General features: G+C 41.9%; 3 protein-coding genes and 1 pseudogene across 9 annotated transcripts; 2 read left to right on the top strand and 2 right to left on the bottom strand.

Moving 5' to 3' along the window:
• LOC8068198 (probable WRKY transcription factor 31) lies at positions 842 to 6,053 on the top strand. Of its 2 annotated transcripts, none has more exons than XM_002440505.2 (6): positions 842 to 1,300; positions 1,524 to 1,631; positions 1,732 to 1,887; positions 3,345 to 3,647; positions 3,811 to 3,924; positions 5,126 to 6,053. In XM_002440505.2, exons 1-6 carry the CDS (start codon positions 1,013 to 1,015, stop codon positions 5,858 to 5,860), a joined length of 1,704 nt encoding a protein of 567 aa, XP_002440550.2. In that variant the 5' UTR covers positions 842 to 1,012; the 3' UTR covers positions 5,861 to 6,053. The 2 variants fall into 2 exon arrangements, with proteins under 2 accessions (XP_002440550.2, XP_021304147.1); XM_021448472.1 differs by having other exon boundaries at positions 843 to 1,300; positions 1,524 to 1,622.
• Positions 10,075 to 14,305, bottom strand: LOC110430277 (aspartic proteinase-like). Of its 6 annotated transcripts, none has more exons than XM_021447662.1 (13): positions 14,097 to 14,261; positions 13,949 to 14,016; positions 13,350 to 13,760; positions 13,154 to 13,214; positions 12,918 to 13,012; positions 12,704 to 12,816; positions 12,343 to 12,616; positions 11,937 to 12,050; positions 11,746 to 11,810; positions 11,393 to 11,534; positions 11,181 to 11,300; positions 10,590 to 10,678; positions 10,075 to 10,496 (listed from the first exon to the last, which is right to left on the bottom strand). In XM_021447662.1, the coding sequence occupies exons 3-13, from the start codon at positions 13,740 to 13,742 to the stop codon at positions 10,412 to 10,414; spliced, it is 1,551 nt and encodes a 516-aa protein (XP_021303337.1). In that variant the 5' UTR covers positions 13,743 to 13,760; positions 13,949 to 14,016; positions 14,097 to 14,261; the 3' UTR covers positions 10,075 to 10,411. The 6 variants fall into 6 exon arrangements, with proteins under 6 accessions (XP_021303337.1, XP_021303338.1, XP_021303341.1 ...); XM_021447663.1 differs by having other exon boundaries at positions 13,954 to 14,016; XM_021447666.1 differs by having other exon boundaries at positions 13,907 to 14,016; positions 14,097 to 14,205.
• On the top strand, positions 18,253 to 19,548 carry LOC110430247 (annotated as a pseudogene).
• On the bottom strand, positions 21,512 to 23,436 carry LOC8071290 (diacylglycerol O-acyltransferase 3, cytosolic). The gene is made up of 2 exons (XM_002439196.2): positions 23,093 to 23,436; positions 21,512 to 22,657 (listed from the first exon to the last, which is right to left on the bottom strand). The coding sequence occupies exons 1-2, from the start codon at positions 23,351 to 23,353 to the stop codon at positions 21,695 to 21,697; spliced, it is 1,224 nt and encodes a 407-aa protein (XP_002439241.1). The 5' UTR covers positions 23,354 to 23,436; the 3' UTR covers positions 21,512 to 21,694.

Raw genomic sequence — 23,942 nt, 5'->3', positions numbered from 1 at the left:
GAAAAAAGATCCCCTACTGTTCCATTTGCCCACCACAGGACAAAGAATTGTAAAGAAACCCAACCCGTAGTAATAATAATAATAATAATAATAATAATAATAATAATAATAATAATAATAATAATAATAATAATAATTTTATATATAAAAAATGATGAGAGAGATGTTATGGTTCGTGGCCCCCTCTCGGCCACTCCCGGAGTCGCAAAATGCAGCATCCGTTGACTCAGTTGACCCGGCCCACGCGCAGCGACACGTGGGGCAGGGCAGCGTCTTCCTCCGGCCTCCGGTCCAGCCTCAGCCAGCTCTCACGCTGACGCCACGCGTGCCTGGCCCCACCCAGTTCGTCGCCTTCCCATTGGTCCAACAACTCCTCCTGCCGTCGTCCCGTCCCGTGCTATGGTATGGATGGACAGGTCCAAAGTCGGGCCTTGTTTACTTGCCCTGAAAATTTTGCATATTTTCCGTCATATCGAATATTTTAACGTATGCATGAAGTATTAAATATAGACGAAAATAAAAACTAATTGCACAGTTTAGTCGAAATTAACGAGACGAATCTTTTGAGGCTAGTTAATCTATAATTCGACAATATTTGTTAAATACAATGTTTTAAATAGCGGGCTAAGACGTTTAGCGGTTCATGTCTAAAACAGCTAATAGCGGAGCTAAATCGGACTATAGCGGAATATAGCGGCTAAATTGTACATGAACACAAATAGCAGCACTTTGCCTCAAAAGGCTATAGCGAGCTATAGCGGCAGCTATAGCGGGATATTTAAAATTATTTAAATACAAACGAAAATACTACAGGTCTTTCCGTTCCACGTTTCCAGCTTCTTCATTCCTTCTTCTCCTCTCTGTAGTAGCTTGCATAGTTGGACATCTCTCTCTCTCCTCTTTTTTTCTCTCTCTAGCTCGTACGGCACTGCAGGTCGTCACAAGCTGTATATAGCCGTCTCTTCGTCTCCATTACCTGGGTTGATACCCTCTCGCTCCAACCCCACCATCCATGGACTTGGTGCCGAAGCAGCAGCAGCAGCAGCGGAGCAAGGAGAAGCAAGAGGAGGAAGAGGAGATGATGATGGCCTTGGCCGAGCACGGGGACAGGCCGCAGGCGGCGGCTTTCGGTCACGGTGGCGGCGGAGGCGGCGGGCGCAGGAGCGAGATCAAGGAGGTGGACTTCTTCTCCACCGCCGGCGGTGCCGCTCGCCGCAGGACCGACGACGACGACGATGGGGATCGAGAGGAGGCCGCCGCAGGAGCACTGGCACGCGGTTGCCATAACACCACGGTCAACGTAAGTCTCCCGTCGAGATCGAGATCGAGATCGAGATTGCGAGCTTGATTGAGATCGATTAATTGATGTCTGTGGCTGTGCAGCCTGTGCTTGCAATTAAGATATATATATAGCCATTATAGTATATACACTTTAATTTACTTGATCATCCTTTGTGCTGTTGTGCGCGCGTGTACGTTCTTTAATCTGTATATACATATATACATGTTTCGTGCCGGCGCAGACTGCACTTGACCTGCTGACCACCAGGGCGGCGGCGGCGGCGGCGACGCCAGCAGCAGTCGACGGCGGCGAGGGTACGGCGAGTGGTCGTGATACAGAGGTACCAATAGTAAGCTTCGTCTGATCCTGTTCATTAATTCTTCCACACGTTCAGAACTTATATTGATCCGGCCTCTTACGAACACACATGCATGTGATCGATGGAGTAGGTGGATGTGGCGGCGACGGCGGCGGTGGAGGGGGAGCTCCGGCAGGCCAGCGAGGAGAACCGGCGGCTGCGGCGGATGCTGGAGGAGCTCACCCGCAGCTACGGCGCACTCTACCATCAGCTCATCCAAGCCCAGGCTCAGCAGCAGCAGCAACAGGTATGATAAACTAGACTAGATAGCTAATTAATTGGGTGCCTAGCTTGATTCTTCGTGTTCAAACTTCAAACTTTGTTGAAAAGAAATGGCTACGCGTCTTAATTGGAGCCTACTACATAGTCAACGTTGTACTTGTCTTGTTATCAAAAAGATATGATTTAAAGATCTCCTGAATATCTCTGTGTTTACTATTATATATAATCGAAGAGAAAAAAAAAACTCCTATCCTACCTCGTGAATGGAGCAGCCAGCAAAGCGAGACTACTACTCATACTTTATTCACTTCATGCACACAAATTTTTAAATTGATCGTTCCTACAAACCCGCTGATAGAATATTACATTTAAATTATTGAGTATATATAAATAGGCTAATTATTAATTCCAATCTGACACCCTGCCTATCTATTTGACTCATATTTTCTTTTCTGGATCCATTTGATTCCTCAAATTAGGTCGGTCTTGTTCTAATATATGTATTCTCCTTTATATATGTGTGTGTAATTAACCAAGAAATGTCATATATAACGATGTTAGACCAATTAATGATTGATGGAATTTTAGAAATTATACATTTTAAAAGCTAGCATTTCCTCAAGTTAGACCCAAATATAATGCATTGCATACCCAGCAGATCCCAAGACATATGTGAACAACACAACTATTTTCTCTTCAGTGGTTCAGATGGGCACCTCATTTAATTTCCGTGACCACTTGCTATAGTGTTTACCGTATTGAATTGAAATGCAAGCTCCTTTCTATTGAGATTCTTGTGCTCAACTATCAATTAATAAGCATTAACATCCCCAAGAAAAATTTGGACACCTGATGATTTTAGGTGGCTAATCAAATCTATGTACGTCGATTATCGCCCATGCATTTGCATTGATAATTTGGATTGGAAAGAACTGTCTCCATCCATGTGTGCACCCTCAAAAGCCTATACTATATACAGAGTACATATATAACTGTGCTATAGAACCTAATATATATGTCTTAGAATCAGACTCCATATATCATCGATAGATACGAGTTGTTCTAACTCGTATGATTATGAGTCGTAAGTCTTGAGGAGCAAGTGAATGGTATTTTAAGAAATAGTAAAAGACGGAAGAAAGAATTAGGTAAGTATAGATGTAGTGCATAGATATAGATATAGATGTATATAAGTAGATCTCGCCATCGAAAGCAGCTTGCCGTGCAAACACAAACTAAGCTTGACAGCAAAGCCTCACTTAATTACTAACAGTAGTTAGCATGTTCATTCATGTCAACGTTACATTGGGGGACACATTGCACTGCCCCCATATGCATGCATTTCCGAATTCCGGGTGCTTTCATACGCACCATTTTCTTACTCTTATAACTAACTCTTGTCTACGTGCTGCTGTCAAGCAATTAATTAGCACGAGTAGTTCATGGCAAGTGATACGATGGTCGATGGATCAATCGATGCAGGCCTGCAGTGGCGGCGCAGCGAACCCGATGCTACCGGCGGCAACGACGACGGGAGTACAGTTCATGGACCACGCCGGCCGCGTTGCTCCGGCGATAGCAGGAGAAGCGGCCCCGCCGGCGTTCAGCGGTGACAGGGGCGATTCAGACGATGGCAGCGGAGGAAATGGCGGCGAAGCGGATCAAAACGATGGGATGAAGACGCCTGAGCGCGGCGAGAACGTCGACCGGTCACCGGCGGCGGCGGCGGAGGCGCCTTTGCGGCGGGCAAGAGTGTCCGTGCGCGCACGGTCCGAGGCCCCAATGGTACGTACTAAGATTTGCAGATACAGATTTATGTTGCTGCTGTCAGCAAATAGAATACATGTATATATGAGTGTGGATTGAAAAGACTGAAATTCACATGCACTCTTTCTCAAATTTTGAACGAATCTTTGTTTGGGATATGTTCATATTCATGTGTGTGTAGATCAGCGATGGATGCCAATGGAGGAAGTATGGGCAGAAGATGGCCAAGGGTAACCCATGCCCCAGAGCTTACTACCGCTGCACAATGGCCACAGGATGCCCAGTCAGGAAGCAGGTATATATTGCACTAACAATCTATTATCTATGCATATCGCGGTTGCTACTTCGTAAATACTCTCTACATTTCAAATTATAATTTTTTTTAGCTTTTATAGATATATTGTACATAACATTTCTTACGCGCGCGTTTTATGTTTAGATGCATATTAAAAGTTATGTATATAAAAAAGAAACTCATGTTTTAAATAACGAGCTAAGGCCAAGGTGTTACACCGTAATTAGCGTACTTTAGCGGTAAAATAGTAGCAAAATTGTACATAAACGTAAATGGTGGTATAATTTTTTTCAAGCTATTTCGAACTATAGCGGCAGAAATAGCGGGCTATTTTTTTCTACGAAAGAAACCATAACAATTTGCAATTTAGAACGAAAGACAGAATCGTTACGATACTGTGCATTCTTCCGCTGGCTTATATTCAAAAGGACTGGTCCATCACATGCTAGGACAGGTTTTTCCTAGCTATTGGTCAAGGAAATGCCAAACAAAAGGCTGCGTGTACTTGATTTGAATTGAAGGGGGACTACTATACTTACTACGACCTGTAGGTATATAATGCAACATGTATGCACTTAGCTAATAAACAAGCAAATGATCGCCATGGTGTATTATTATATGCCGTGGTCCGAATGTCTGATACGTTGCGTGCTCCACAAATTCAAACACATGTGTAGTACTTTCTTTGCATTTCAATATTTGGATATATATAGTCAAATATGGCATTTGAAAACGCACACACATACACCCAACAAACCAGCTGCAAGTACATTTGAATATACCTTTGCAACCCCTGATGACGACATTATCCTATGATAGAGATGACATTTTAATGTGAACATACTATATGCTAGTGTTGCAGCCTGCACGCTTGCATACGTTATTGATTTGAACCTACCTAGCTATATATCTCCCCATCTTTGCCTTACCTGTCCCAATGAACATTTTATAAATAGATCAAACTGTTCACAGATTGTGACATCTCACCAGACGGCTTTAAAATATTTTCCCTTACGTGTTTGTTGCCTTTAACAACTTTATTATTTAATAATGCTGCTAGTTTTTAGAGATCAGATGCCTGCATCTGCATGCATGCAGCATGAAAGAAATGAGCATACGTCATCAGTAACTAATGGGCACACACCGACACACGTGTGCGTGCGATGCATATATATATATATATATGTATATATGTGCGCAGGTACAACGGTGCGCGGAGGACAAGGCGGTGCTGATCACCACGTACGAGGGCACGCACAACCACCAGCTGCCACCGGCGGCGGCCGCGATGGCCAAGACGACCTCCGCCGCGGCGGCCATGCTCCTCTCGGGCCCGGCCGTCAGCCGCGACGTGGGCGCGCTCTTCGCCGGCCACCACGTCGCCGCCCCGGCGCCGCTATTCCAGTACCACCACCCCTACGCGTCCGCCATGGCCGGCGCCACGCTGTCCGCCTCCGCGCCGTTCCCGACCATCACCCTCGACCTCACGCACGCGCCGTCGCCGGGGGCGGCGGCGGCGGCTGCGGCTGCCGCGGGCCTGCTCCAGCAGCGCCAGCTGATGCCGCCGCCTGTCCCCACGATGACGCCGTTCCCGATGTACGGCTTCACTGCTGCCGCTGGGCACAGGCCGGTGCCGCCGCCACAGCCACCGGCGGCGACGACGCTGTTTGGTTTGGACGGCAGCAACCGGTCGGCGCTGGAGACCATGACTGCTGCGATCACTAACGACCCCAACTTCACCACGGTCGTGGCGGCCGCCCTCTCGACGATCATGGCGGGAGGCGCAGAGCCACCGGTTCCCCGGAGCGGCGCCGCTGACGCCGGAGATGGTAGCAACGGTAGCGTTGGCATTGAGCCTGCCACGGCGGCGGCGGCCGGAGCACGTGAGAATGCATTGCATGCACTTTTACAAAGACTTCATGACAGCCGGCAATGACATTATTGGAATCAAGCTAGCTCATGCACCTCTCGATCCATCTGTGGATACATCCATATACACATGCATCGGCTTTGTAGTTTGTACACGTAATGCATGTATACCATAGAGCCCTCTTATATACGTTGTAGAGTTGTAATTTTGTAAATGGATTATAATTGAGATTTTTATAGAGGCAATTTGATTTTTCACACCTTCTGTACATTCTTTCTGCAGTTAGTTGGGGAAACAGCACTAGCTACACGTTTCACAATCTATTACAGTACTATGCATAAGCGCATAATCCAACCATTATTAATTAGATGTCCTAAAGGAAGAGCGTCCACGTTTCACAATCTATTCCAGTACTATACATAACAATGCTATATACCACCATATAGCACTACGAAATATTAAAGGATTTTAGAAGACATTCATCCCTATTAACAGAGGTGTGCATTCTGTGGATCCGCCTCTGTAAATAGTTAAGCCGGCTCCAAGCAAATGTCCGCCTTTTTTGTTAATAACTTGTAGAGGCATATGACAGGCTCCAAGCAAATGTCCGCCTTTTGTTAATAACTTTTACAGGCATGGTATTCTAAATTAACTGCTTCTGTTAATTGACTGTTACCAAATTGTTAATTCACTGAGACAACTTCTAATAAGATGCCTGCCTTAAAAATGACTACTAACAGATACCGGCGTTCTAAGTGTCCGCCTCTAGAAATTGATAGAGGCCGCACGCTTAAGAAGGCCTGCCCCTGCAAATAGTTGTATGAAAAAATTCGTAACTTTTTTATCTGAACTCAAATAAAAACAAATTTTATACCAGAAATTGTAGTGCTCGATGTGATATACTCCCTCCATCCATTTCGGAGTCATTTTAGGGTCATGCGCTAAATTACCAATGAAAAAATACCCAAGGAGAAATTAATTCGGCTAGTGAAAGGAGCTGTATGTAGACGGTTGAATTAATTAGACCAATTAGAGGAGCTGCATGTACTTAGAAAAAAGTGAAAATAGTGGTCCCTAGCTTAGATGACTCCGACTCTTGGAGAATTTGTTTCCGATAAGATGACTCCGATAAATGGATGGAGGGAGTACAACTTTGTAGTTGCTAAGTTTTTTATTTGAAACTATTTTGTAGAGTACCAAAAATTTATAACTACAGTTGTAGTTGATCACATGCTCTATTCACCTTAATAGTCAAATGGTAAACAAAGGTTGACTATGTCATTTACGGTCTAAAATGTCCATTAGATGGTTGCCATTTAACCATCTAAAATGGTCCAAATGGAATAGAGTTAAGTGTGATTAAATGGGCTAAATAGTTGCTAATTCATCATTTAGTCAATAGGAGAACTATAACTAACACATTGGCACTCAACTCATTAGCATCACAAATATAAGTTAGAGTGTGATTTAGTTTCCTTTCCAAAATATTTTATTTGCTAGGTTACATATTTTTTTACATACATAAATTTGAATACTTTCTTGTATATTTGAATTTTACATACATAATATGTATATTTAATGGTACTTTACAAGACCATTGAACTCTGTTTAAATGCAGACTAAACAGGTCTGGATGACCGACTATTTATCTTTTGACGTTGAGAATATATTTCATCTCATATGTCTATTGTGCATCTTTTCCCTAGGGCAGAGGATGTTTTCCCCCTAAGGGTTTAGGATAAAGTGTGACCGACAAAATGGACCCAATATAGGATGAATTCTCAATTGTTAGGCTACAATTATGTCTTGCCAAATGTCTTTCTCATGTTCCAACTTCCAGCACCATTTACATTTTTTTAGATAAAGGATAAAAATCCGGCTTCATCTATCTGAAAATAGAATGAGACCAATTATTACAACGAGAAACGACCAATTATTACAACGAGAAACTATCTCAAGTTTGGCTGAGCAAAACAGCCGGACAAAAGATCACCGGAAAAAAGAAAAAGTTTTTGACTAAACGACACCAACATGTCTGTGTGCAAGCCAACCATTGGAACTAAAAAACTCTAGAGCCGACGTCTCTAGATGAACTGCTACTGTGACGAGCTGATCTTTCAGGCCTTCAAGCCGCTGCAAGCTCGCCCATAGGCGCAGCCAGTGAGTTCCTCTGAAGAGTACCTGCAAAAAGGATTTAGGTTTGCATTTATCAAAAACTATTTCATTCTGTGATATCCATATAGCCCACAATAAAGCTGTTGCCGCTGTTAATAACAACGTATTTAATTTTTTATTTCCTTGTTTGGACCAAGACTCGAACAAATCACTGGTACTAGTGGGTGGAACAATACCGTAAAGAATATGAATAGAGCGCCACAGAAATTTAGCGTAGAAGCAATCAAAAAAAAAGATGTTGAATCGTTTCTGGAAGATGACAGAGACAACACGATTTGTCTCCATGCCAATTCCTCCTAACTAAATTATCTTTAGTTAGAGTTACTCCTCTCCTTAAGTACCACATAAAGATTTTTATCCTCATTGGTAACTTTGTTTGCCAAATATCCATGGGAGACCATGTTGTAAACGTGGTGCAATAGTAGGAATGCAAGAAGCGCAACCTACAAGCCCAAAGTTCGATTCCCCGTTCTTACAAAAGGTGTATGTTGATGGCAAGAAGGGCACTATCCCTTGCTAGAAAAAAAAAAGTTCTCTGCTGGATCACAGTTTTGGCAACAATGACCCTAATTACAGATTCCTGATGTAGGTCTGTTCTTTTTTCTTCTATTTTGCTCTTTGTTTCTTTCCTGGTGATTGTATTTCTTAACTTTATTTTACCTTTTTATTACTACACTAGCAAATATGCCCGTGCGTTGCAGCGGAAGAAAAACATCAAATGACCCTAGAAAGTGATGACATAATGTTACATATCTATTTATATTTATCCTTTTTATAAAATTTAAAGTCCATAATTTATTTTATTGATAACAATAACATCTATGGTATTAGATAGTTAATATTTACAATAATATGTAGCTTGAAGACATATTTATTTAATAATAAAAATAGAAATTAGTTAAACCTTATCTCACTCTAATATTACGTCTTAATATACTTCAGTATTATATTAAAACATGAGAAGTTTGATGCTAGCATTATTTTTTATTTAGATTAGGATTGCTATGAAATATGAATCAAGCATCACATTAAATAGGCTACCATAAAATTTTTATAATAATTGGAGCAAGATAACTACAATTTTAATTTTACACTAAAAAGCATAGGCAAACATTTCCAACAAAAAAAGTGTACTAAAATTTGTGATATTTTTGTTTACTGCATGGATCTACATATGTGGAGGTGAACAAAATTTGTTTTATATTTTTTAGATTTTTCTATGAATTACTACGCATTTATTAATTTTCAGCTGATTTTTTTATTTAGATTAGGATTGTTATGAAATATGAATCCAGCATCACATTAAATAGGCTACCATAAAATTTTTATAATAATTGGAGCAAGATAACTACAATTTTAATTTTACACTAAAAAGCATAGGCAAACATTTCCAACAAAAAAAAGTGTACTAAAATTTGTGATATTTTTTGTTTACTGTATGGATCTACATATGTGAAGCTGAACAAAATTTATTTTATAATTTTTATGTGAAGCTGAACAAAATTTATTTTATAATTTTTTATGAATTACTACGTATTTATCAATTTTTAGCCGATTTAAAGAATAAAAGAAAAATAAATTGAAGATTTTACATTGGGACCCATATGAAAACTTTTTTTTTTCTTCCATTGTACCGATTCCAGACTGTTGACCATGACCGACGGGTAGAGGCCATCCAAGGAATTGAAGATTTTGCATTGGGAACCCTAGAAAATTTTTTATTTTTTTTCTCTTCTACAAACTTGGACGGAGGAGGCCACCGGGAACCCTAGAAAATTTTTTATTTTTTTTTTCTCTTCTACAAACTTGGACGGAGGAGGCCACCGCCGAAACCAAACGAACGGGGACAGGAGACGGAAGAAAATATTGAGGCAAACTGAAATTTTGGCTCTTTATTAGTAGGTATAGATATAGATATAAAGAGCCGGGGATTTCCCCTACTGTTGCTTTAAAAAAAGGTACACTTAATTAATAAATATACACCTATTGTTGTCTCTCATGCCAGGCTTATAAATGGCATCATTGTTCAGGCCCAGCCCATGTTGTCTCTCTATTCTTAAGAATAGCCCACTTTGACACCCTGTGCAACTATAATTCAATCCATATCCAAGAAGGCAAGAGCTATCCTACTGAAACAAGATTGCATTTATACATGCTCATCAGTTCAAAGGCAATCCATAAATTATTTTACATGTGATAAATTGTACTACCATGAACAAACAGTTTTCAAGAAAGCCCTGTCCAAACATTTGCTCTTCAACTTCAAGCATACATGTCTTCGAGCATCCACTTGCTTTTCTCCAGAAAGAAAGCTCTGTTCACGTTTTCAGTTTCAGCATTTTTGGCCATCCATTTATTTGCGGCGTGCTGTCTGCACGTAGGGGATAGAGAAACTACACATCCCTGATATATATAGGATATTTTCATGAAGAGCCACACTCCTCATGCAGATTCCGCGAAGCCAATCCTGTCGTTGCCGAAGTCGAACACCGTGTGGTAAGCTCCCATGAAGACATCCCCAAGAATCCTGAAATTGTTCGTATGCAAGCTCTCAGACTGAGATGGGGTAGAAGAAAAATATCAAGGTAATGAAGCAATGCCATGTTCCAATGTTCCATACCAGAGAGGACCACGCGGTGGTGGGACGTCATATGCCATGAAGCCACTGATGCAGACAGTTTGGCCTCCTTGCTCCAGCTTCACGATGTACTGCAACACATGTTTCACAAGGTTTGAGGGGTGTACACAATTGCAGGAATGATTGTCTAATAAAATTATAAAGAAGGAACTTGAGGTGAACTAGAACGACTTCACTTCAAACCATGTAGAGTTATAAATTTATCTTCAATACATCTCCTAGGCATTTTTCGGTTCCAAATGTCAATTACTAATCATGTCACTTCAAGACTTAAAAATCGTTGCCCTCAAATGTTGAGTTACTAACTGCCCAACACTGGATCCTTCTTAACTAGGATAGATTCCTTCTAATAAACATCAAGTATAAAATGTTCGAGCCTACTAATAATAAACATCAAGTATAAAATGTTTTAGCCTACTAATATATATCTTGTTTACAAAATGTTCAGTAAATTTGATTAATCATTTATCGATAGCATCATTTGCTGAAAAAATTGGCTACTTTATTTTATAAAATGAAAAAAAATGTTATTATAAGTTGAAAAATGATATATGATGGGCTACTGAAAAGCACCTGCTCTGGTGTTAGGGTGAAGGTTTTGTTTGCAATGGTGAATGCAAGATTGGGCATCGTTGAGATATCCTCGCAGCTGACAGTTGATTCTCCGCTGGGGCTTGGTAGACGCTCACATAGCTGGAACACAAGCAGAACCTTGTCACAAATTATATAATTATAAACAAATGACAAAAAGAAAATCCACAGTAAATCATCATTAATTTGGTAACCTGGTTAGCATATTGCAATATCAGCTCCTTCGTTTTGTTCTCACGGAGCTGATTCTCTATCCACACAACAGCCATCTCACAGGCTGAGCACATAACATCTGAGCCCAGGTTTTCTTTGCCAACAACAGATTCAATTCCCTTGCTGCAGAAAATTTTGCATGATAATTTATCACATCATTTTTTTTCTCGAATACGCAAAGGATTTGTGTATCATTGCTATTAAGAAGAAAATAGTTTCCAGTACAAACATTTATCACATCATTAAAAGAACATGCAACAACATGGAAAAAGCATTTTTGGTGTATATCACAACTGTACGATGGTCTGGTAATCTGCAATAATAATAGGCTCACCTGACAGATTGAGCGCCATCAAACAGACACAGACCAACCTGGCTGCACACTCTCTCTGGATCTGTCTGCAGTGTCAAAGCATTACCAAATTACTGGAGTTCAAAACAAGTTTAACAGCGCACAATCATCTATAACGCCCGTTCCACAGTGAGAAGTCTGATGAAAGATAAGAAATGCAGAAACTAGCAAACCTGTGCTATGAGCAGTTCGAGGATCATCTCTCCATACTGGCTCACAACTTCTTTGCATTCTTGGCTGATAATTCCAGCAGCCCCAATTGCTTCGTTCACTTGGGCAATTATAGTCTGCAAAAAAACATGAGACAAGGCTTTAGTCATGGCATATTCCAAAAGTTGTACTCCCATTCATTCAGTACCAAGGGACCTTATCCAATTCTGTGTTGACTCAAGCTGGCGATTACCAATAGTCTTAACGGTGTTACATAAGTAAATAGTGTAGCTCTAGCATCTACCTCAATTCTAGTAGTAATTAATCTACTGATGACTGACTCCAAATCAGCTCAAGTTTTGCAATCCCAGTGCCTATGATGAAGCAAAATACAGAGAAATTCAGGATCATCAGAATGGAGAGACATACCGTTGGACCGCCCAGCAAAGAAGTCCCAGAGTCGACAATAGCGGCACAGCCCTTGGCGCAGAAACCAGTGGACTGGCCATCAATGAGAAGATCACCCATGTTGAACTGCCAGTAACCCTTGGTGGAAACAGGAACATAGGTGTGGCTTCCCTTGAAGTGATCAGGGTCGACACCACCAAACACAAGCTCGCCACCAGATTCCGCATCAGCGTTCCGGTTAAGCCAGAAGGAGAAAACATCTTCCGCAAGCAGGTTCTGCTCTTGCATGCTCTGCCTGGCAAGGAGAAAAAAAACAGGTCACCTGTTAAATGGCAGCACAGGCAAACCAAGGCCAGTGATTTGGTACACCAAGACTACATACCAGATCGGAGGAGCTTTACCGACGGAGATGTCAGGGTATCCAAGACCAAGAATGCCATCAAACTTGCCAATTATAAACGTGATGCTGGATTCACGCGTCGTCTCGATGAACTTCTGAAATGGGTAGATTGATCTGCAGCGTTAGAGATACAGTCCCGCGCACGCGCGTGAATGTCAACACTGGAGGCCGGTGATGTTAGTAGCATCAGATTTACCTGGCTTTTGACAGTAAGGTCTCCAACCAGCACGTCGTCGTAGCTGAAGAATCCAGCAATTGAACCAGAGCCATAGGTGATTTTGCAAGTCTCTCCTGAACAATTTGACCAAGAAAGAGTAGAGGCATTTAGTGATAGTCTTTGAACTACCCACAAAACATAAATTGTTTTCTTTTTTAAAAAGAAGAAGAAGAAGAAGAAGATATGATGAGGCCTGGACACAAATATATATGTACCATCCTTCTTGTAAGTGCTAGACTTGGCGGACTTGTATCTGGGGTGGAGGTAGCACGCTATCTGCAGTGATGAGAACATTGCAACGAAACCAAACATCAGTCATCAGATGTAGTATTTGCAATGATGCATATGGATGTACATATGACGAGCCAAGAATGCCAAGAACATAGATAGAAAGAAACAAACGCCGCGCACCGAGAAGTAGCATTTGGAGGAGGGGACCCAGAGGTTGGAGCTGCCGGTGTCGAAGATGACGGTGAAGTTCTGCGGCGGCGTGCCGAGGCCGACGACCCCGTAGTACTGGGTGTTGAGGTAGTCGACGAGCGGTACGTCGTCGCCGGTGCTGGAGGCCCTCAGGCGGCCGTGTTGGAGGCTGTCCTCCTGCCTGGCGACCTTAGCCGCCTGCAGCGCGTGCTGGTCGAGGCCACGCTTGCTGAGGCCGACCCTGAGCAGGCCGCCGTCGCTGTGGGCGGACGCGCGGAGCAGCAGCAGCAGCACGCATGACAGAGCCCACAGGCAGGCGGTGCTAGTGCTACTGCCGGCCGGCAGCAGGAGCTGGTGGTCGGTGCGGCGCCGGCGCCCGGCCATGATCCTGTCAGTATCCCCCTGCAGAAAATTAAAAAATAGTACAGGTAGGTGATGGAGAAATTTGTGAGAGGATGTTGGCACTTGGCACGGCCACTCGCATGGAGCAAGCTCGATATGCAGAGACTGCAGAATGAACAGTCAGTCATGCATCATCCTAGGAGTACCAGTATGGGAAACTGCAAGCGTCCAGATCGACGACGACCTACCCTACCCGGCCACCCGGCAACGGCGTACGGCGAGGCGGAGCAGAGGAGGGAGCTGAGGTCACGGCGAGCTAGGTGATCGAGGCAGGCAGGGGAACGCGAGTCAACGGTAGTAAGGAAGGCGGAGGGAGCAAGCGAAGCGACTACTCACCCTGCTTGTTGGCGGCTTGTTGCGTGTAGCTTGTTCCTGATTCCTTCAAAGAGCGGATTGATGATGAGGAGGAGGAGGAGGAGGATGAAGAGGACAGTGGCGAAGGAAGTCAAGGCGGAGAGGGAGAGGGAGAGGGGTGAAGTGAAGTGGAGGAGGGGGAAAGAGAGAGGAGGAGCCGAGGGCCGAGGGAGACGCGCGGACCAATGGCAGTGGCAGGCACTGGGATTGGCATCGTCCACGTATACTGAGCATCTCCAACAACAGTTATTCAATTAAAATTTGCTATTTGTTGAAGTTTGCCAAGTCACTAAACATTTTGCCAAAGAAAAAATAAGTTCATTTCTAAGTGTTTGACATTTTTCACTTGACATTTCTCAAAATAGTGGACCCAACTAATTTTGTCTGGGAATCTTTCATCTTCGCGGGAAATTTTCTCGTCGCTGCGATCGATCTCCTAGCCTCGCATCGCTGCAACAAAACGAGGGGGTGATGGATCTCCTAGCTGGAGTAGCGTCGCATGAAGGAAGGAGAGGAGGCGGCGATGGATCTCCTAGCCTCGCGTTGCTGCAAGAAAAGGAGGCGGCGCGCAGAAAAAAGGAGGAGGCGCGCGGGGGAACGAGAATAGTCGCGCGCGAGGACTCGTACGCGGGAAACTACCATGACGTGGGGAGTACGGGCACGACAAGGAGTCCAAAATTCTCGGGATATCAAAATTGCCAAATCATTGTGCCTATGAAAAATGCCAAGTTTTGTCCATCAAATGTCAAGTTTGCCAAAATGCATAAGTCAAATGCAAAACTGTTAGAGAGCAGTTTTTAAGGTTTTTGGCAAATTTCAAGAATGCAAAGTCCAATTGCATAACTGTTGGAGATAGGAGTAAGGGTTGAGAGCGGTATGAATAATTCTCTGTTCCAATCTGTTTTGAATCTAAATTTTAAGAATATAAATAAATATTTTTAATATCTGAATGGATATGAATAATTCGGATCTAATTATAGGCGGTGCAGCGTAGGATATAAGATTGGTAAAATCTGCTGATATAGATTATCTAATAATTGAAAACGGATTATCTAACACTTATAATAAAATAATCCGAATATTTTAAGAAGTTTAAGTGAAAAGAATATAAGTCAGTCTAGCCCACAAGAAAGTTCGTCCGATAAAAGAATTCTACCAAAGTGGAAGACTAGTACAAGACAAAGAATGAGGACAAAATTTTGTCTAATTAAGGCCTTGTTTAGATGCAAAAAGTTTTGGGATTTTGACACTTTAGCATTTTCGTTTTTATTTGACAAACATTGTCTAATTATGGAGTAACTAGGCTTAAAAGATTCATCTCATGATTTACAAGTAAACTGTGCAATTAGTTATTCTTTTTATCTATATTTAATACTTCATGCGTGTGCCGTAAGATTCGATGTGACGGAGAATCTTGTAAAATTTTGGGTTTTTGGGTGTATCTAAACAAGGCCTAAAAATATTTACTTATTATACACACTTTTTTATACTCTTAAATTCAAACTGCTAACTTGTATTAAACTTTTTAGATCTTAAATTGAAATGCTGGATTGATGGTGATTATTTTATTACACAACCGCTTTATAACTTTAGTTAATGAATTATTTTTTATTATAAAAAAACAACACATAAACATATATTATTTGACTTTTAAAAATTTCACTTCCACTTAGATACCAAATCCATACCATTTTTGACATCTCATCCCTATACTACTCCTCCCTCCGCGTCTCAAAATAAGTATCCTTTTCGAGGAATAACTTTAACTAAATATATAGTAAAAAGTATTAATATTTATAGTACATAATTAGTATGATTAGAAAGATCTTTAAGTCTAGCTTTTTAACAAATTTATTTAGAGATATAAATATTGTATATATTTTCTATAAATCGAGTCAAACTTATAGCATAAAAACCTACAACGACACTCTTTTTAAGAACCGAGGAAGTACGTCCAATCACCACCCTGGGCCCGGGCTTGCCTGCCTGGTTCTGGGTCTTGTTTACTTCCAAATTTTTTTGCAAAATATGAACAGTGACATTTTCGTTTGTATTTAACAAATATTGTCCAATCATGGACTAATTAGGGTCAAAAGATTCGTCTCATCAATTTTGATCAAACTGTATAATTAGTTTTTATTTTTATTTATATTTAATACTCCATGCATGCGTCTAAAGATTCGATGTGACGGGAAATCTGAAAAATTTTGTAAAATTTTTTGAGCATCTCCAACAACTTGGTATTTCAACATGCTATCCTACTGAGGGCCTGTTTAGATTAGAGATGAAAATTTTTTGGGTGTCACATCGGATGTGTCGGAAGGATGTCGTGAGGGGTTTTTAGATACTAATAAAAAACAAATTACATAACTCGTCATGAAACTGAAAGACAAATCTATTAAGTATAATTAATCTGTCATTAGCACATGTGGGTTACTGTAGCACCTAAGGCTAATCATAGAGTAACTAGGCTTAAAAGATTCGTCTCGCGAGTTTCAACCAAACTGTGTTATTAGTTTATTTTTTTATGTACATTTAATGTTCTATGGATGTGTCCAAAGATTCGATGTGATGGATGAAAAAATTTTGGGCAGGGAACTAAACAGGGCCTAAATTTGCTAAAAGCATAAAAATCCTCCTCCAACAACTCCTTATCTCAACTTGCTAAATTTCCCAAGTTGCTATCCAGAGGTTTCTACTGTCGAGATTTGTCAAGTTGCTATCCCGAGCGCAATTTGTTGGAGAGACATATTCTTTTACCAAGTGAGCGGGTCCTATCTGTCATCCTCTATTTTTACCAAGTGAGAATAGCAACTTATTGGAGACACAACCTTTTTTCTTTTGTTAAACAAATTAGTAACTTGCTATAACTCAAGATTTTGACAAGTGAATTTTATCAAGTTGTTGGTAAACAAGGCCAACTCTTGTTCGGTGTACCAGTAACAGTTGTGAATAGGCCTCGGTACGGCAACGAGGCGAGTCGGCAGGCGCATTGATGCGTCGACGTACGATGTTTCACCCGTATATTGGGCTGGGCCCCAGTAAGCCTGGCCCGCGTGTCGGCGGAGGTAGGTTACTTGTGTGGTGGACACACAGTTGATATAATGCATGCACAAGAAAAAAGAAAAAAAAAAGAGCGGTGCGAAAGGAACGGGTGGTTGCTGATTGGGGTGGCGTGTTCCACGCCGGCGAGAAGATATTTCCCACCGTCCATGGTTATGGTTGTACAAAAATCCACTCCCCTATACAGTACACGGGTAACACACGTACATCTTGTTCCTTGCTAATTTTGAAAACTCCATTAAATAGCTATTAATTTGATGATTAACATTAATAAATATACATATTAAGTAAGAAATTAGTGATAAATGGCTCACTCGATCTTGTTTTCCTGTCAAGCTCCACCACTGGTTGAAGGCCTTAGGGGTGAAGGGATTGGATCGTATCAGTCCAAAGGGATAAGAACACACGGTGAGAAAAATTAAAATTATATACTGAAAATATAAACTTGTGCCTACTTCGTTACTGTATATATTTACTCTAGATTTTCCCATGCCTAGCACCTCGCAGCAAAAATTTATGAATGTTTAATTTTAAATCATATTTTTAGTATTTTAAAATGTATATTTATCCTAGAAGTATTCAAAAAAATTCAAAAATTACTTATACTTTTTAAGAGTCTAATTGACCTCCTTAAATTATCGTGAAAGTTCAATTTACCTTGCTTGTCGCTAATGTGGCGCCATGTTAGCCAACACTGTTTCTAAAACGATTTACGGGAATTAGAGTTATGCGAGTCAAAAAAAAAGAAAATCCAATTTTCCAATTATAAGAAAGATTGGAGGAGGGTAGATGGACTTTTTCCTCGTATCTATGCTTATGTCGCCGTTGCTTGGGCCTTGAGTCCGTCTTCTTTTTCTGGGCTGCACGCATACAACGATGCTGTTGTATATGGGCCGGATCGGACGCGTGTTTCGTTTGGTCAGCTGCCGCGGCGCTGGGGTTACTCTCAGCTCTGACGGGCAGCAAACAAGATACTGTTGCTAAGTAACACATTTTCATTTGTTTTGGCTGCTTGCAGGAATTTGCCTTTCTCATCTAAGGTTACTGCATTGCATTCCATAGGAATATAATGGCTATGGGGTTGATTAATACTAATCCTATAATCCATAAGCCAATAGACGACCAACTGGAAGTATTCGATATCCTTCTTCATGATATCGCTTTCATAAATGCAGTGAAGCTTTTTTTTTCCTTCCATTTATCTATGAGTTCTATACCTTAGCCAATTTGTTGTGGCCCTTAATGTTCTTTACATCATATTAGAGATATAAAGGATCCAGAGCACCCATACTCACTGGAACAGCTGTAACTGAAGACTCAGTTTCACTGAATGATGAAAGTAATCATGTCAGGTAAGTTTTTTCATATGTCTAGGTTCCTTGGTTTGGATGTACTATTCAGGATCATTACTGAAGATCACTCTTGAGATTCATTTTTCCTTGCATCAGGGTTAATTTCACCCCAACAGTGCAGCACTGCCGCATGGCAACTATTATTGGCCTTTGCATACATGTGAAACTTGTCCGAAGTCTCCCTCCTCGTTACAAGGTTTGTTGTCGTTGTAGAGCTTGAGACAAAGTTATCATGTTACGATTTACACTATCAATATTATTTTTCTAGAGCAATCAGGGTTTGGTATGTTAGCATCATGACCTGTTTAGAAAGTTCAAGAAATCTGTGATAGGCATGTCATTTATGTCAGCGTACTGCTGTCATTAGGGATTGTATTGTTGCTAACTACTTTTTCAGAGGTGGTACCTGGGCCTCAAATGTCTGTTTATCAGATTGAATTACAAAAATGATTATACCTTTGTTGCACATAAAACTTGGTCACTGAAATGGTTAGAGAATTAGTAGCCCCTGTACATATATGCTGTACATTTCATAAGAATGTATTTGATTTTTACTGGTGGGAATACAATCTAATCAGTCAGATCTGGAATCTTTCTTTCTTTATTTTTAATCATCAACATGTTATGGATATTGTTTCTTTGTTGTGTGTGAGCGCTCTCTCTCTCTCTATGTGTGTGTATTATTTGTTATGTCCTGAGAAAATTTAGTCAGCCATCTGAATCTTAGCTTTTGCAGGTGGACATAACATGCAACTGAAGCTGCTGGTATATGTTCTACAGCTTCTGCAATAGTTACCATATCTATCGCTTGGCTGAATATCTCAGCATATAAATTAATTCTTTGTTGCAGTAAATAAGAAACTGAACGACAAAGAACGTGTTGCGGCTGCATTGGAAAACTCAAACCTACTGGACATGGTTGAAGAGTGCTTATCAACAACATTTGAATGTTGAGGCCTGAATACTATATCTGGGTGTCACAGCGTTGATGTTCAGAAGCCACATAAGCTTATTCCCAGTGGAGTTCACTTTTGTCTTTCTTGGAGTAGGTTCTATGCCCTCTCTCTTGTCTTTTTTCTATCTTAATGAAATGACACGCTGCTCTCTTGTGTCATTTGAGGAAAAAAATGTTAGATTTTGATGACGCTGATCTTTTGTCAATAATTTGCAGTACTACTCTCCAGGCCCTCTAATTGCAGATGACTATTTCAGTGTTCTGGCTAAGATTCCCAAATGTGAAATGCAGAGACCTGTGAGATTCGCTTTCAAAAAGAGACCTGTGAGATTCATCCTCTACGTGATGGCTGTGCACTCCAGATGTTAGATATTCTCTCTTTTCGAATGGACTCAAGGTGGTACTGATGGTGTTGGGCATTACTGCCATTCTGTTGTTGGCAGCCTCTCGGATTCCAACCAACAATTGAAGTATAAGTTGTCCTAAAAAAAACTTGCATCTCCTATCAACAATCGATGGAGTATATCTCAACATGGTTCAAAACAGCATGTTGCTCAGATCAGGCCAACTCTAGTATCTGGTGATCTCAAAAGCAAAGCTTTTCAATACTATTGTTGTTGCATTGAAAATTTTAGGTGGCCATGGCAACGCACCCATGCCCTAGGACCTTGAACGTAAGAATGAGACCCCTTATCCCGGAAGTAAGAAAAAACAACAGAGGACAAACAGTCCAGAGTCAATAAAAGAGAAATCAAGTAGCAACGGCTAACTTTTTTTAGCTGGGGCAGAAGATAAATTGAGTAATGAAGATGGGCAAGAGCTTGCATCAGAACTTATATGAAGATGGGCAACTGAAGCTGCTGGTATATGTTCTACAGCTTCTCCAATATTTACCATATCTATCGCTTGGCTGAATATCTCAGCATACAGAATTCTTTGTTGCAGTAAATAAGAAACTGAACGACAAAGAACGTGTTGCGGCTGCATTGGAAAACTCAAACCTACTGGACATGGTGAAGAGTGCTTATCAACAACATTTCAATGTTGAGGCCTGAATACTATATCTGGGTGTCACAGCGTTGATGTTCAGAAGCCACATAAGCTTATTCCCAGTGGAGTTCACTTTTGTCTTGCTTGGAGTAGGTTCTATGCCCTCTCTCTTGTCTTTTTTCTATCTTTTTTTTTTGCGAGCAAGTCTTTTTTCTATCTTAATGAAATGACACACTGCTCTTTTGTGTCATTTGAGGAAAAAAAATGTTAGATTTTGATGGTGCTGATCTTTTGTCGATAATTTGCAGTACTACTCTCCAGGCCCTCTAATTTCAGTGTTCTTGCTAAGATTCCCAAATGTGAAATGCAGAGACCTGTGAGATTTGCTTTCAAAAAGAGACCTGTGAGATTCATCCTCTACGTGATGGTGTTGGGCATTACTGCCATTCTGTTGTTGGCAGCCTCTCGGATTCCAACCAACAATTAAGCATAAGTTGTCCTAGAAAAACTTGCATCTCCTATCAACAATTCATGGAGTATATCTCAACATGGTTCAAAACAGCATGTTGCTCAGATCAGGCCAACTCTAGTATCTGGTGATCTCAAAAGCAAAGCTTTTCAATATTATTGTTGTTGCATGAAAAGTTTAGGCAGCCATGGCAACGCACGGATGCCCTAGGACCTGGAACGTAAGAATGAGACCTCTTATCCCGGAAGTAAGAAAAAACAACACAGGACAAACAGTCCAGAGTCAATAAAAGAGAAATCAAGTAGCAACGGCTAACCTTTTTTAGCCGGGGCAGAAGATAAATTAAGTAATGAAGATGAGAAAGAGCTTGCATCAGAACTTATATGAATCTGATAACCTCAAACACAAACACTGCACCTGCAGGATACTAGTTGTCTAGTTCCAGTTATTTCTTCATCCAGACAGTGGAGAACACTAACATTAACCATCCTTATATATCCCTAGATGGTTTGCAACAGATGCTCTCATGCTCAAATACGAAAACCATGAAAACAATCACAGTCCAATATGGATCAGAAATCAGAAACTTTGATTACCATACATGATACATGTTCTATATAGTATAGACATATAGTACATAAACTTAGCACTAGCAGCCTAGCAAGGCCGTAGCTATTATTTGCACTTGAGTCTATACATTTGTTCAGTGCAACATCTGTGAATAGAAGCTTCTCTTGAAGTAAGATTAAGTCTATGTGGGTGTCATGCCCAGATCAGCGTCTCCGAAGAGACCTGCCACTATGGTGCTAACATCTTCAAAACCTACACCGATGCAGAGTGGGCTCCCCTTTGCAGAACCTTCTGCAGAGATGTCGCTCCTCAGCCGCACGTTGGGACCTAGGCCACACTTCCCCAGGCATTTGCAGCCGACAACCGCACCTTCAGTACCCACAGTCTTCTCGAACTCCTGCAGAAGAGCAAGTGCGCCTGCCTTCTTGCATTTGCCTCCCATGCAGACCTCAATTCTGCTGGTTGTGGATGTCTCAGCTACTGCAACGCTGCTGACCCTGGTGGCTTGCACCGCGGTTACTGGCTCTAAAGGTTGAGATGGTTCCGGTGCCAAAGGTGCTGGAATTTGAGGAACTATGATGGGGAGACCTGTGGTTGGAGATGGCATTTCTGGTGTGGTGATTGTAGCGCAGCGGCTCATCCTGACAAGTTGCCCCTCACATTCGCTTTCGCTGGACTCTGATGAGCATGAGGAATCGTCTTCATCCCTGCAGCCATTCAGCGTAGCCATTGCCATCTTCTTTGCTTCTTTTTCCATCTTCATGGCCTTCTTCGCGGCCTTCTCCATCTTCTTCATGGCCTTCATTTGTTCCTTCTCCATCTGCTTCATGGCCTTCATTGCAGCCTTATCACACTCCATCGCAGAGACAGCTAAGATGCTTGATGCAACAACTTCAGGATCCGCTGTTGAGATCATTGTGCGCTGATCAACGTTCATGGTCGCCTCGTCCTCGCAATCGCTCTCGCTTGACTCCGAAGAGGACTCATCTTCTTCACACTTCATCATCGCAATGGCTGTCTTCGTCGCGTCCTCCTGCTTCTTCAGTGCTTTCATAGCAGCCTTCTCTTCTTTCTCTACCTTCTTTATCTTGTATTCTTCATCCTTCATCTGGCTCAGCTCTTGCAGCAGCAGATCTGTGGCTTCCTGCGTGCACAGGTGAAAAGAAATGAGAACTCAAGTTGATTGCTTCAATCAACACACATAGGCAACACAAAACTATCAAGTAAATCAATTACCAACACTTAACGCACATGTTCAGTCCAAGTATTATGCAGTAAATACACATGTTCAGTCCAAGTATTATGCACTGGTAATTTGTTCCAAAAACCGTTGGGTTACCAGCAGGAACTGAAATTAGTTGGCAAATAGAACGTACGGATTTTTACCATTCAGATAACAAATCGACCATATTACTTATTATACCATCATCATGGTTATCCTCAAAGCGCACCCGAATTCTTCCACAGGAACCAATTAATTGCAGCAAGCACCACCACAAGGCAGATTCTTCATCCATTTCCCAAATCGAATACAAGAACAAAAGGCGAGGAAGAGAGGAGGGAGAAACAGATAGCTCACCGAGAGGACCTTCTCCTTGGCCGCGTCCCCCGCGACGAGCCCCATGGCCCGGAGCTTGCCCAGGTCCCTCGCCACCGCCTCCACCGCCTTCCTCCGCGGGGCCCCCTCGTAGTACCTGAGGTGCCCCTCCTCCGCGAACCCTCCGCCGCCCCCGACGCAGGCCACCCTGGCTGGGAGCCTCCTCCTCCTCCCCACCCTCGCGGACACCGGTGACGCCGACGGCAGCGCGTATCGCCGGAGCGCGGCGCCGGTGAGCTCCATGGCGACGACGAGAACGAACCTTCGTTACCTGCCCGGCTGCCGACGCCACACGTTTGTCCGATTTTTTCTTTTCTTATTTTTTTTCTAGATTTTTCGTTATAGAAAAAGCTCGTGCGTCACGCTGCTTTGGCTTGGGATTTTACCGTTATGCCCCTTGGTGGCGTACGTGGCGCGCGCTGACTGGCCCGGCGACGGCCGCTATCCCGCTCGTGCCGTTCGAAGATCCTGGCCGTCGGGCGCTGGAGTTCGGCGAATGGACGGCCGCGATGCGTGACACGTCAGCGAAGACGTGGTCTAGCTGGCGGTGAATGGACGGCCGCGTGGTTCCTGCTCCTGCCTACGGTAGAGGGTAGACCAAGGGCTTGTTCACTTTCCATTTTTTTAAAAAAAATAGGTATGGTAGTATTTTTGTTCGTATTTGATAAATATTATTTAATTATAGACTAACTAAGTTTAAAAATTCGTCTCGCAAATTACAAATAAATACAATTAATTATTATTTTTATTTATATTTAATTAATGCTTTATACATGTGCATTCAATGTAACGGGAAATCTAAAAATTTTACAAATTTTTTTAGAACTAAACA

The sequence above is a fragment of the Sorghum bicolor genome, chromosome 9 (assembly GCF_000003195.3).
Source record: "Sorghum bicolor cultivar BTx623 chromosome 9, Sorghum_bicolor_NCBIv3, whole genome shotgun sequence".
Lineage (NCBI taxonomy): Eukaryota > Viridiplantae > Streptophyta > Magnoliopsida > Poales > Poaceae > Sorghum > Sorghum bicolor.
This window is presented reverse-complemented; position numbering and strand designations above follow the sequence as displayed.